The sequence below is a fragment of the Malurus melanocephalus genome, unplaced genomic scaffold (genome assembly GCF_030028575.1).
Source record: "Malurus melanocephalus ecotype Western Australia unplaced genomic scaffold, MMel_1.1 scaffold_176, whole genome shotgun sequence".
NCBI lineage: Eukaryota > Metazoa > Chordata > Aves > Passeriformes > Maluridae > Malurus > Malurus melanocephalus.
In genome coordinates, this window is record NW_026623408.1 from 1,448,973 (window position 1) to 1,462,383 (window position 13,411).

Below are 13,411 nucleotides of genomic sequence, written 5' to 3' on the forward strand. Positions count from 1 at the left end.
CAGAATTGGAGTTGGCTGCACCTGCAAGCAGATGTGGTTGGAACTATGGCCTTGAAAGTTTTTTTCAAAAACCTCCATAGGTGTAAGGCAGGAATCCATTTTAGCTTGGTAGCTAATATTTAGTTACGAAAAAAAGTAAGGAAAAACAATACTGAGAATGTTCTGTAGCACATTTCATTATGGGAAAATGATCAGTCACCCACCATTCTTCATAGGCCAGCCTCTTGGCATAAAAAAGGCAGAAGCTATCAGAAAACAGGATTTAAAATTAAATACAAATTGCCAAACTACTGTTTTTCAAATAAAACCAAACAGTGACTGTTTGTACTACAGTGCACAATAAGTTCAAGCACCTTCTAAAGACACATCACATACTGTGCCAGGCACTTGGATCTAAACAAGTTTAGTTTCTCCCTTTGTCAGCTACACCAGAAAGGGCATCCACACTCTTAAGACTTCTTTAAAAACTAAAACAGGATTTATAACAAGAATAAATTCCCATGGTTCTTAGTGTTTGGCCTGGAATTCTCCAATGTAAAGTAGTCTTTTAAAAACAGTGACTATTTACCCCCTGTGAAACACAGGATTTGACAACATTGCTCCTCTCCAGTCAATCCAACGTTCTGGTTTCTCGCTGTCCCAAATCTGTTTCCCCTTTYAGGGCTCCATTCCCCATCTCTGCTTCCTTCCCCCAATTAATGCTGTTACACCCCCACCACCACCACCACTCCAAGAATATAATGCATTGCAAACATACAAGTAGCCAATTCCAGTAACTCTGAAAGAGGGTTTCAGTTCTCTTTCTTGCCTCGTGTGCAGTCAGTAGTACTTTAAAAAGAATTCTCCRTTTTGCTTCTCTGTGTTCTTCGCGACAGGAAATGCAGCTGCACCTGCTTTACCTCCAAACCAAAAGAATTGCCCTATATAAATTCTAAATGGTTATCTTATACAGAGGGATTTTATATGCAAACTTCCTGAATGTGCACTTTTTACTGGGACAAGGCAATGATGTAGTAAGCTCATTTCCCCTGCCCCGAGAAAACTGATAGCATCTGCCATAGCAGAAAATTCCTGGTCTTATCAGATCACTATACATAGTTATTTGGTCATTTACATATGCATTGTTCTGCCCTATCAAGCCTCATTCTCTGTTGGAGGAGAGTTTGTTGTTACCATGGGGTCAGGCTTGCGAGTGATCCTGTCCAGCTCCTCCTGAGCATTTGCCAAAACTGTCTTTTGTCCTAGAAAGAAAAAGGACACAAAGAATCAAATTTCAATGATGTTTTAATGAACGAGCACCAGTATTCAAAAAAAAATCACCTTTACCTGACAATATATTACTTATTTCTCATTCTTTTGCGACCTCCCAAGGCCACAGAGCATGGCACAATGCAGGRTATTCTTTGTGTAAAAACTGATAAAGACTTAGGTTTGACTCACTTCAAAGAGATGAAATGCTGAACTGTACAGCAGCAGAAAGCACAACACAACCAGTGCTATGTTTTATAGCAACTAATATTGAAAAATACCATCTTTAGAATTCCCCATAAAAATCAACCATACACAATTCTATAATTAGCATTGATAGCAAAGACTTTATTTAAACCCAACTTTTAAGCACAAGGTATGTAGGACACCTGCCAAAAAATCCCATTTGTTTGGTCTCACTGGCACTCACTGCATTTGAAKATGAAACAACTCACAGGAAGAGCTCTCCTATCTGCAAGCTACAAAGGGGACAGGAATTGCATATTCATGGAGTATCTGCAAGCAGTCATTTTAAAGCCCTTCTTCAATTGGAAACAGACACACTGAAGGATTTCATGGAAAAGCGTATCTTACATTTCTATATTCGACTCCAAACCTTTTAACAATTCCCTAACTGAGCCATCAGCTCACTTCAGTGATTCTGCAAATTATGAACCTACAGACAAATTCATCACCAGAATTGGAACAATATATCCTAATGCATGGARCATACAAGCATTTAAGATTAAAAAGCTATATTTTTAGACAAAAAGTAGATTATATAATCATGTACAGCTTCCTTACATAGCCAAAGAATTTAACAAGCATCTGTTTTTCAGCTCAAATGTGTGTGAAATATTAGGTGGATTTTTTCCAGGGTACATGCTGAAAACATTAAGAAGGCAAGATTTGACTGTTAGAGATTTAAGTGTTTTTTTCCAAAGTACAAAGACATAACCAAGTTAAAAGGTTACTTTTAATCACTAGGCATAAGGCACAGCATCTACTCAAAGCAGAGGTATTTAAGCAAAATTTAGGAATTAGTACATTAACTAATGTACTGTAACAGAACTGAAAATACAAAACACTTCACACATAGACTCATGGCACCTTGGAGTTAAAAATGCCTAACCCTAAAACAATAAAGGCCACACAAAATCCTTGCTTAAATAAGAGCAGATCTAAACAGAAACTGTCATTTTGGTTTTTATGCCAGATGAACTGGTTCCTTAGGCCTCCAAAATAACACCAAGCAGCATCCTGCAAATACCTCATCTCCCCTCTACCACCATGGGTGAGCACCTTCCAAAGGAAGAGAAATGCAAGTAGCTGGTTTTAAGAAGTTTCCCCTCAATTATGAATTGGAGTGACACTTGCTATCAGTATCCCTACAAATTTGTCAAGGATGGTGATGGCCTCATTCAGTGAGATGTATTCTGCATAATTACATGCATTCCCCTCGCTAGATCAGAGTGAGAGCAGGGAACCTGAATTCTTTATCTACTGAACAGCCACAGAGAGGGAAGGYAACCTCAGAATTTGCAAGAATGTTCTTGTGAATATCAATGAAGTAACTTTTTAGCTACAGAAGTTCACATGAAGAAAAATAATCCWCCACAGAAACAACCAGTTGTAGTTCTTTAAAACATCATGGTCTAGACACCAAAGAGAGTCCAGACACAAATGCAAACAAGAGAAATTGCACAGCAGGAAAAATGGACACAACACTGCAGGATCTGCCCAGAGGAGAGATTTCTCTCAGGTAGGAATTGTCTCAGTAGAAACCAATCATCAATTAGGCTGACCAGAACTGTTGAGATCCACAGCATCTCTCATCTTGGGACAGAATCTCAACATTTTAGCCTCAGGATATTCAGAGCTATGAGAGAAACAGATGGTCTCTTCAAAGCTAAATATTTTTGTCATCAACCTTCTGAAAACGTCAGGCTCTTTATAAACAGTTTAGATGTTTCAAATGCCTACAAAGATAATTTTAGCACATTTACTCGCCCAGACGATGCTGCTGTAAATAAGACTTTCTCCAAGATGTTCTGGTCAACTCTTCCACAAAGAAACAAGTAATCTCTTCTGTTCAGGTACCTCACAAAGTCAACAGGAGCTTTTCCAAGAGCAGCACGAGAAGCCCTTACCTTCTCAGGACACTTGAATCTGACACTGGTTCATCTAATGTGTGAGCACAGCAGGTAACAAGAASCAGCCACATTCTCCCACGAGTGGAAGCTGACTGCTCTGTTCCCCAAGGCAGGAAAGGAATGGGAGCTGCCAGCTCGATGTAGCCAAGAAAAGCCAACCTTGAGAGCATTCAGGAGAAGCACTTCCACTCAAGACAGAGAACTCAGCCCCAGGCACTACAATGAGACAGATCTGGAGTGCTGAATACAATGCTCTGATCAGGACAAGAATAATCAACAATGGGAACTAATGAAGAAATTAGTGGGGAAAACAGAGCTCAGCCTCTAGCAGGAGACTAGGACTTGTCTAATTTAGTCTAACAAAACCAAGGAAGTTAAGGAAGGATGTATGATTGATGTCTCTACATGTTTCAGGAGAGAAATTATCTATTCCAATTAGAAGTTAATATTGACACAAGGAAAAAAAAAACCAAAAATCAAGCTACTTTTTATTTTTGAAAAGTCCTGGAAGGCACATAGTATTCTACAAGATTGAAAGAGGAAAGAGTAGAGCCCATTACAGACTAGTTTAGTAGTTTTTCYAGAAATTGCAGTTATGTTTGAGGTGCTTAGAACAGCCTACCAGCATAACAATCAACAGGGTCTGCTCCCAACAATCAACAGGGTCTGTTCCCAACAAGTTCAGCCAAGCCACCCACATTTAATTCTATGATAAGATAACAGGTCCTGTGGAGAAGGGAGAAGTGGCTGATGTCACATCTCACATAACCTTCACAGAAAGAAACTTTAAAAGAAAGGCTTGACGTTCCAGAGAAAATGAATGGATTTTAATTCATAAAATTACCCATTAGCTATCCATAGGRCTGGTCAGTGCTTTTATTCAGCCATTATCCCTGAGCAGCTGCTGAGGATGGGTAGGTTAAGTGTGCCTGGAGGGACAACAAAGGATTTGGAAAGATAGGATTGGAGGGGAAAAGTTATCGATGTGAATTATCAAAGTGGTGCATGATGGCAGAATGAAAAACAATGACTAAGCAAACACACAACCTTTTGAAACACTGAGGTWATTTGATCCAGACTAGAAACCCTCCTACTAGGAGGCAGAAAATGTATTAAACTGGTTGAATTGTCATAAAAAAACCTGGTCAGTGTCACACAGGTGAAAACAACCCAAGATATGTGAACAGAAGCATAGAAGAGAATCTGTAGCACAGATGAAGTGCCCTGGTGAGGGCAGGCAAAGCCTTGTGCGACAGAGCAAACAGGTCCCTGGGGCAGAGCCCCCGAGAACAGAACTGTCACAGCACAACAACATGTTCTGTGCACAAATCTGTCCCCATGGGCCAGACAAAGGCACAGCAAAGGGGAACAGCTCCCAAATCCAAACTGCACAAAGGGGCTCYACTGACCTCCATCTCCACCCAAACAAGACAAACAGTACTGGGATTCAGAAACACTGGAYAAGAGAACAAAGGAACTGTGAAATTAAGTACTGGAATCAGCTTCCTGGAGAGCTGACATTACAGCTTTTATTTCAGAGCTAGTTTGCTTTTTAATCACCCACCAGGTACTCCCTAACTGATTTTGCTTCAGACAAAAAGCATGGATGAAACAATACCTAAAAATATTTCCAGTTCTATTTGTATTCAAATAGAATCAAATAACTTCAAAAAGTTATTTTGACCTTGCGGTGAGTAAAACACCAGGCTGCATTTGATGCAGCAGAGGACACCCCTCAGTGTTTAACTGGAAAGGGCACTCTGGATTATGAAAGAATTAGTATTTTAWTGCACAGATACAATATCATGTAAATAATATATAATACAAAACCCCTTCTGTTGTTATCTTCATAWTAAATAAATTTAATAAAGACAAAATTACAGAATTCATCACASTGAACCAAAACACATGAAAAACCACACCTGACTTGCTCTAAGTTAAATCACAGGCATTTTTGAGCTTTCAGAGCATGGAATGTCATATATAAACCTTCCCAAATAAAAAAAACCTACCATCTACTTCCCCTCTACAGGAATACCCACACTCCAACAGGTGCCCTGATTAACAGTACCATCAGTGTAGTTGGCAGCAAATATTCTTCAKCTCTGGTTCAGGATGTCTGGGCCTTACACTCCCCTCTCAGCATGARGAACTGGGGGTTTGGCATCCCCACTAAAGTCCACGTGATTGCACAAGCTTGGGATCACAAGTACWGTGTCTATCAATAATTTAGGAGTGGAAGCACTTTGGAAGGAAAGCTCCYGAACATTCACTGTGATGGGAATGCCAGTATTGAACAGAAACAGTTAAAGTAGTAAATTTAGTGTATTGGGTGGTCAGTGCATTTTCCACCTCCAAGGTCTGGGTAGGTACTGAATATTCTGGCAGATTTCTTTCATTTTCACCTAAACTGATTTATCAGCAATGCTCTCACACAGTGCATACATACAGAATGCATCCATTTGTCAGTGTTATCAGCTGTGCTGGAGCACAATAAAACATTAAATAATTAATGAGGGAACAGCTTCAAGCTGTCACAAGCAGTAATTCATTTCAGCTTGAACACTGGGGAGATTTCAATAGTGTGACTGCTAACTCCAGTCCAAACCCAACAAACTCCATCTCCTTCAAGCAACAACAAAGTGTCAAGAAAGGAAGGAACTCTGAAGTTGAAAAGGAAATCAGCACTTTCTGAGTAGGATCAAGACTCAAATRTCACTGAAATCCCAGTAGTGCAACTTCACACAAAGAATTAAGATATATCAGGCTTAACAGAAGCCCTGGAGTTGTGAAGCTGCAGTAGTTTAGCTCTTTTTTTAAAGACTGTACATTTTGGCACTGTCATCTGTCAAGGTCTGTCRCTTTCCTGACCAGGGTAAGAGACTACCCCAGTTAGACCAAGGTGCCAAATGAAATTTWAAAAATACAATTTTTAAAACCAAGCTGCAGTAACAAGTCCAGTACCTGATTTCTTGGCTGTACTTTGCACTCCTCCAGCACCAGGACTTCCAGGAGAGCCAGTCTTTTTGCTCAAGAGACTGTTAAAGAAACTAGCCAAGACACCTTCACTTGCAGCATTATCTGAACAAAAAAAACAAAAAAAAACAAATATAAATCACATAGAACACTTAGAGCTGGTAAATTATAGCACTTATTTTCACATACATACAAAGCTCTTAGGAATCAGGGAAATAAATGTCAACTCTGAGAGAGTCTGTCCTTGCTCACTTTAAATACCCCAGTCCTTGCCATACCTTGCATAGGCAGAGATGACTGAAAGCACATTCCTGCTCTTCTGGAATGATGGGGGCGTGTCAGGAGTTTTAATCTAAATATTTGTATGCTTTCAAGTTTTTAATAAATTCAGAAGCCAAGAGCAAGTATCAAGTGTGGACATACAATTCAAACACTGCTTAGCCCATTAACAACCTGCACAGCCTTTCATGCCAACTGTTTTTGATAAATCAGCACTKGGCAATTGAGCAGTGATACAGAATCCARAAARGCATTTTACCCCCTGGAAGTGGGGSATGGCYCTGCAGTGCTCAATAAAAACCAACATTGGCCCTGCAGCCCTTCCTAACCCCTCAAYAGCATGGAGCTGCATCCAGGGCTGGGGCAGGGCAAGGTCTCMTTTCCAAGTTACTGCATCTACTACAACAAATGCCATTCCAGAGAGGGGTTGGTACAACATGCTTCACTGTGGATTCCAGAATAAGTGACATCAACTATAAAACTGTTTGTAGTTTAAAGCAGCCTCCACCCTAATAATCCAAATGATGCATAATAAATGTATTTAGGTAACTTCAGGAAAAAAAATGTATTTGACCTCTGTCTGACTGCTTGGCAGTAACAGAACTTGATTTCAAGTTATATRAATGACCAGAAAAGAAAAAAATCAATCCTAAGTTATGTCATAAATTCMTTTCTGTTATTCAACTAACGATACCATTGGTGAATAAATCTCAAAATCTTTCTACAAAAGAGGATTCACTTTAAGGGAAATAACACATGATAGAACAGTAAAATGCTGATTCATACTTTTAATATTTGGATCTGGTTTCTTAACTGATGTGATYGGTGAGGCACTGGGTACATTGGCGGGACCAGCTCTGCCTTGAGTTCTTGGGGATCCTGCAGGGCCTCTTGCAGGAGATTCCTTAAAAAAAATCCAAATCACACAAATCAGAGAACAACTTCAATGGATTAGTYACCTAAAGCAAATTTAACATCCCATACAAATTACTTTTTCAGCCTTTCTACTGGCACTGTAGTGATGCACGCTGGAGAAAGAAAGCAAACAAGCATCCAAAACAGGGATGTGCCTCTACTACAGGAAAGGCTGAATCACTGCAGGAAATTTTCAGTTCAATAAWTAGATACCTCTATATTTCCATGGCAATAATTTATAAGCAACATTTAAAAATATTGCCTCATTATTTATTTACTTTCTGCAGTTTGGGAAGATTATGTAGGCTACATTTAAATATAAAAAATGGACCTCTGCAGGTTAAAATCRTTCCCTTCTCCCTAGAAGGAAACAAAACACCTCCTACTCTTTTCCTTGCATGTACTTACTGATGCTCTTGTAGGCGTTGCTGGCTGTTTGGCAAGGAATGACTGCAAAAAACAACACATTAAGCATATTAAATATATTGCAGAGAATACAGGGGAATAAAATACAGTGGAGCTGAGTAACCTTTAATTTACTCGATTTTTTTTCCCTGGTATTTACAAGAATAAATATCTTTGATATTTCTATACTTCTTCACTCTGCCTCTAGAGGACTGGGCTGCAAGGAGTAAATAATCTTTAGTCATTTGCCTCACACAGACAGTCCAGAACTCAAAGCCAGAACTTCAGACACTCCAGGTTGTAACCTCCAGGGTGTTTATAATCAGTTGTGCAGGAAAGTATTATTATATTTTTTAAACTACAGAGTAATAAAGAAAATAACAAGTTAGAGCATGGCCAAGTTAGAGACATTAAACTCTTTCAAGCSTCTGGCTGTAAGAAAACTGCAGTATTCAGATGTTAGGTTTTGAAAGTATACATATTTTACAGATCAATGAAACTTTGTGGTGAAATCCAAACTCTCTCTTTCCTCCTCTCCTTTGACATGTGCATTATTTCTGTACTCGGCAGATCTTTCCTTCAACTTGCCAAGATAAGTGACCATATTTCTACCTGTATTTTCAGAATGAAATCTTACTTCACAATGACATCTGAGTTTGCAAAGCTGAAAAACATCTACCTGGTGAATTAAATGAGGAATGAAAAGCTAAAGGCAACAATAAGGGGGAAATTAAATCTAACACAGTAAAGACTTATTTTCATTCTTCCACTCTTACCTGCTGCTTCATAAGAAATACTTGCTCATCTTCTGCTGCCAGCTCTTTATCATGGACTAACTGTTGAACAAAAACATTTTGTTACTATAAGTAAAAACTGAAATTACTGTAACGGGTTATTATGTTTTGGTGATCAAAAGGGAAGAGAGACAAATAATTAAAGACCATTGCTCACTTTTTAAAACTGTTCTTTCATACTTAAAATAATAGTATTAAAAATTAAAAATTACTGTAAAATAAAAAAGACTAGAGCAGACTAACAGTGATGCCAGCCTGTGAGCGCAGTCCTGTAGAGATGAGCTTGGTAAAGTGCCACATTCCTCTTTTTAAGTTTGTTTATTAATCTCATCAGCATCTCTTCAAAGACCTCAGATGGTCTTGTTTGCCTTTGCATGGTAACACCATAACACCATATAAATACAAATGTGAATGCTCCACAATAGTGTTCTCCATTTTCTGCATTTTCCTGTCCCACACATGCAAAAAGGGTAAAATGTAAAACAGCTATTCCTGGACTGCCTTTATTCAATAAGGTGAATGGTTTCTGAGTTTGCCTGTAGTACTTAAAATAACTAGTAAGTGAAAGCCTGCTATTTCACATATCTGGATTAAAAAAAAACAGTTCCATTTATATTTGGAGTTCTTCAACATTAATGGTCCTTAGCAGCCATCCAACCAAACTCCACTTATTTGTTGGGGTATAGGAGAAATAATCCCTTTTTACCTTTCTTACAGGAGGTTTTACAATGAAGTCCTCATATGCATCTTCTGGTTTTACTGTTGTGAAGTTTTCATGTAAAATGGCGATTTTCTTCTCATTGTCCCAACCAGCAGGTCTGCAAAAAGGAAGAAAGCTCTGCCTTTTCTGTTACTTCCACAGAGGCAATTTATTTGCTGCCTTCAACTTAAATAAGGTAACTTTCTTACAGGTCAGTCCCAATTCTCAGCTAATTCCAAGGATACAAAAGCTGCGATGGTATGCTCTGAGCCAAATATCCCAGGCAATATGCACGAAGTTGCTTTTTTAATTTGGGATGCCACAAGCCTTGCATGCTAAGCTTTTAAACAACAAACCATTCCATTTATTTTTACATACATGCTACATGCAGTGTAGTGCTTAATGAAACCCAATATCTGCCCCCATGCTGCTTGTCCAGCTGACTTACATAAAAACTGCATCCTTCTCTACCACTAAGGCAGGGGTGGTAAACTGGAAACCGTACGTTTTATGTACAATGTACTTATACAACAGGTCAAGGTTCTTCTCCTCCTTAACTGATGTATAAATCAAGGCAGCCCCATCTGAGTTTCTAGTTAAGGAAAATTAAGAAAGATATAATTTCTAAATTATAGTAAGAATTCCAAAACAGGAGTTAATAGAGCTATARCTACTAGACCTAGCTTTCAGAAGTGGTTCTAGCCAAAACTAGAGATATTTAATATTCAGGGGAGGAAGGAGATAAAACATGGCACTTTTCTTTGACATACACAAAAGTTGTTCATCCTCCCAGGTTTATATGGAAATTGCATCCTACTTAATTTGGAAAAAAATCAAAAACTTAATACTCTGATGAGATCTCAGGCTTACATGGATATTGCAAATTTTGAGGGGAAAATCAAGAAAAAAACTCTTCACAAAATGCAAGACCAGTCCTCTGTAAAGGCACAAAACTCCAAATCACACACAATTTAAAAACTGTGAAAGGTTTTATACAACTGCCAACGTTTTCAAAAAAATAAATGCTACACAGCAAATAATTCAACACCAAGCAATCTTGGAGCACAATTTCTCAGATTAACTTTATGCGCAATTCAGCATGAAAACACTTTTTCCAGCTTTCAGATTAGAGGCAATCTCCCCAGCACRGGAAAGGATACACTGTAAGCAGAATCTGCGGATGTGTGACTGAATGAAGTCAAAGTGTTCTTCCCTGTAGTCGTGCTCCTTCTCCAGGACACTCACTGCATCACACTGGAAGGGGCAGGAAAACAAACCAGAAGAACCCATTTAATACCAGCACATCTTCAAACACCTTCTTCCCATCACATTTGCTTTGAGTCTTTGGTTCAAAATGCCACTGATATATCAAATGCTAAAGTAACTAGCACAACAGAAGGTTATGGCTGTTTCCTAAAGGTAAAAATTGATGTTTGATGGCAGAAGTGCACTTGTAAAACAAATCCATTCACTGTTAATCCAGAAACCATTTTTCATGTCTATAGAAAGCATCCCTTCTAAAAGAGAAGCAATGAAACCCTTCCCCAGCAGACAGAAGCARCCACTCACTTTTGTGCACACCACCAGCACGGGAATGCCCAGGTTGTGAGTCAGCACATTCTCTCCAAGGGGTAAGGAAACGTGTTCATCCTCCTGGCCAGAAGAGGGGCCTCTCCTCTGTGGTGATCCTTGGTAGCCTTCCTCAGGTTCTACATATTCCTGAAACTCCTTTATAACTATTAGGAGAGAGAGATTCTCAGGGTACAATAAAGGAACTAGTTCTTCCAAAACCATAATTAATCTATGACTAAGTAGAAATCTCAAGGGTTTTTTTTTTTAAATTTTGATACTGCTAAAATGCAAGAACTCAATGCAAGTTCAATCTTGCTGCCCTTCCAAATACCCAACTGTTCTCCACCACAACTTACAGGAAGCTGAATCAAGTGGGATCTGGAGCAATACAAATATTCACAATTAGCTGCCAAGAGCTATAGTATGTACAAAYGCATATTCCGCAACATTTCATTAGAGAGCAGTTGACAACAGAAATCATAAATGTGGTTTAGCATCACGGCCCTGCAATTGGTACCTATGGTGGAAGTAAGCATGGTTAAAATGTAAATGTACACAGAAAACACCAGCCTGAAATGGCCACTTTTTCTTACAAACAATCAGTTCCGTTCCTATTGCTCAACATTCCTGTTGCAGGCATCCAGTGCTAGAAATATAAAGCTACCCTGCATAAATACAGACTCAGGGATGTTACCTGATGACACTCAMTTGTATTCTGGAAAACTACAGTGGGGTCCAGAGGAAAATAGATGCTTCTTATGTTTTCAGTATTTTAATTTTCTGGCAACAATGAGTATTCCAATCATACTGAATATTACCAAATACTGAAACACCTAAGGAATAGTATTAAGGCCATTTTGGAAATGCACTGTGACCTTACACCTGCTTTATCAAACCTGGGCTGCAATCTACACTTTAATCTTTTATTCAAGGCCAAAGTCACAGAGCAGCCAGATCTTYGCACCTGGATGTGGCTGCTCCAGGCATAGCACTGCCCTGAGGCTCAGGACTCTCCTCACTTGAAGCCTTCTCCTCCTCACTCAGCCATGAGAAACCCTCATGGAAAGAGCCAAGCAAACTCCAGGCTCTGTTCCCTTTATTTCAGAGACAGTGGGAGCAGAGTGACTGCAGGGACAGTGAGGAAAACYCCTCAAAAAAGCCACCAGTACCCAGCCCAGCCAGAGTCTGCTCAAGAAATCCTCCATGTGACAGGGAAGTAACTGCAATATACTGCAGGCCTCCTGAGCTTTGGGAAGTGGTAAAACCTCAGAGAAGTTTCTTATACAAATCTTGCAAAAAGAAGTCAYGGAACCTTTTCAAAAGAGGAACCATTCCTGGAGCAGAAGGGGTGTGTGGAAGGAAGAACAAATCAGAARAACTCTTCTGTTCAAAGCTGCACCATCTACAGTGTTTAGCTGAAATATAAAATTGTGCCATTCTTGTGGAAAAGAAGAGATGCTTACTCCAGAGTAAAGTATAAAACCCTAAACTAAATATAGGCCATAAGACCTCCAATCACCAATTCAATATATGCCAGGCTGCACGGAAAGACAAACAGATGAAAATGGAATACAGTCACTTTAAACGTGGGGAGGCAGTGCCTTCTGGTGGAGAGGAGAAAACAGTGCTCCAAGGGATGCTTCCTCCAGGACTATTTCAGTCAGCTACAGCAAASCAAAATTCCATTAGACATTCTGCATATTTCACATCTTTACTATCTCACTGAAARCATTTAACYAGAACAGGGGTKTTTGAAGTACTTCTTGACTTTTATGAACTTTCSCATTACTATTTAGTATTGAGGCCAAGTGCATTAGAGCAGTTTTAAAGAATACCATCTGCATGGCTCGGGAGAGCCTCTCTGACTCAATCACATGGAAAAGACTACCTGACAATACAGCTCTCAATTTACCACAGTGTTATAATCAGACAGGATTCCTTTCCTGTGTTTTGTTCATTATAAAGCAGAGGAATCTTTACTGAGATACTTGGAAGCATAAACTCCTTCAAATTTGGGAAATATAAGCCTCTCCTGAAAAACGTAACACTTGACAATGTGAGAAAACAAAAGATGCTCTAAGAACTTTAGTAACATAWATAAGAGCAAATGCAATATAAAAATTTCAGAAGTCTGATGGCTTCATCCTCATGAATTTCTGCTGAATGGGAATGAAGAGCACAATCCCAGAGTCACAACTCCCAGTTACCCCCTCTCCTCAGGAGTCAGCAGTACCCAGCAGCACCACCTCTCACACGGAGACAGAAAACCCTTCCCTGTGGAGCTGAGCTGTGTGGATGGCCAGTGATGCACCTGGTGTGGCATTAACCCCTGCCAGACACAGAGCTCTGTGTGGATGGCCAGTGATGCA

The 13,411-nt window shown here is 39.4% G+C and overlaps 1 protein-coding gene across 1 annotated transcript in view; it reads right to left on the reverse strand.

The window, feature by feature from the left end:
* Positions 1–551: 551 nt before the first annotated feature.
* DYNC1LI2 (dynein cytoplasmic 1 light intermediate chain 2) overlaps positions 552–13,411 on the reverse strand; it is a 25,095-nt gene continuing 12,235 nt past the window's right edge. Inside the window, exons 5-13 of the mRNA XM_057372667.1 lie at positions 11,040–11,206; positions 10,631–10,724; positions 9,919–10,054; positions 9,477–9,588; positions 8,753–8,812; positions 7,980–8,021; positions 7,443–7,560; positions 6,366–6,482; positions 552–1,241 (exon numbers count right to left, since the gene is read on the reverse strand). Coding sequence (XP_057228650.1) covers positions 1,135–1,241; positions 6,366–6,482; positions 7,443–7,560; positions 7,980–8,021; positions 8,753–8,812; positions 9,477–9,588; positions 9,919–10,054; positions 10,631–10,724; positions 11,040–11,206 — 953 coding nt within the window. The 3' untranslated portion in view covers positions 552–1,134. The remainder of the gene's footprint in view (positions 1,242–6,365; positions 6,483–7,442; positions 7,561–7,979; positions 8,022–8,752; positions 8,813–9,476; positions 9,589–9,918; positions 10,055–10,630; positions 10,725–11,039; positions 11,207–13,411) is intronic.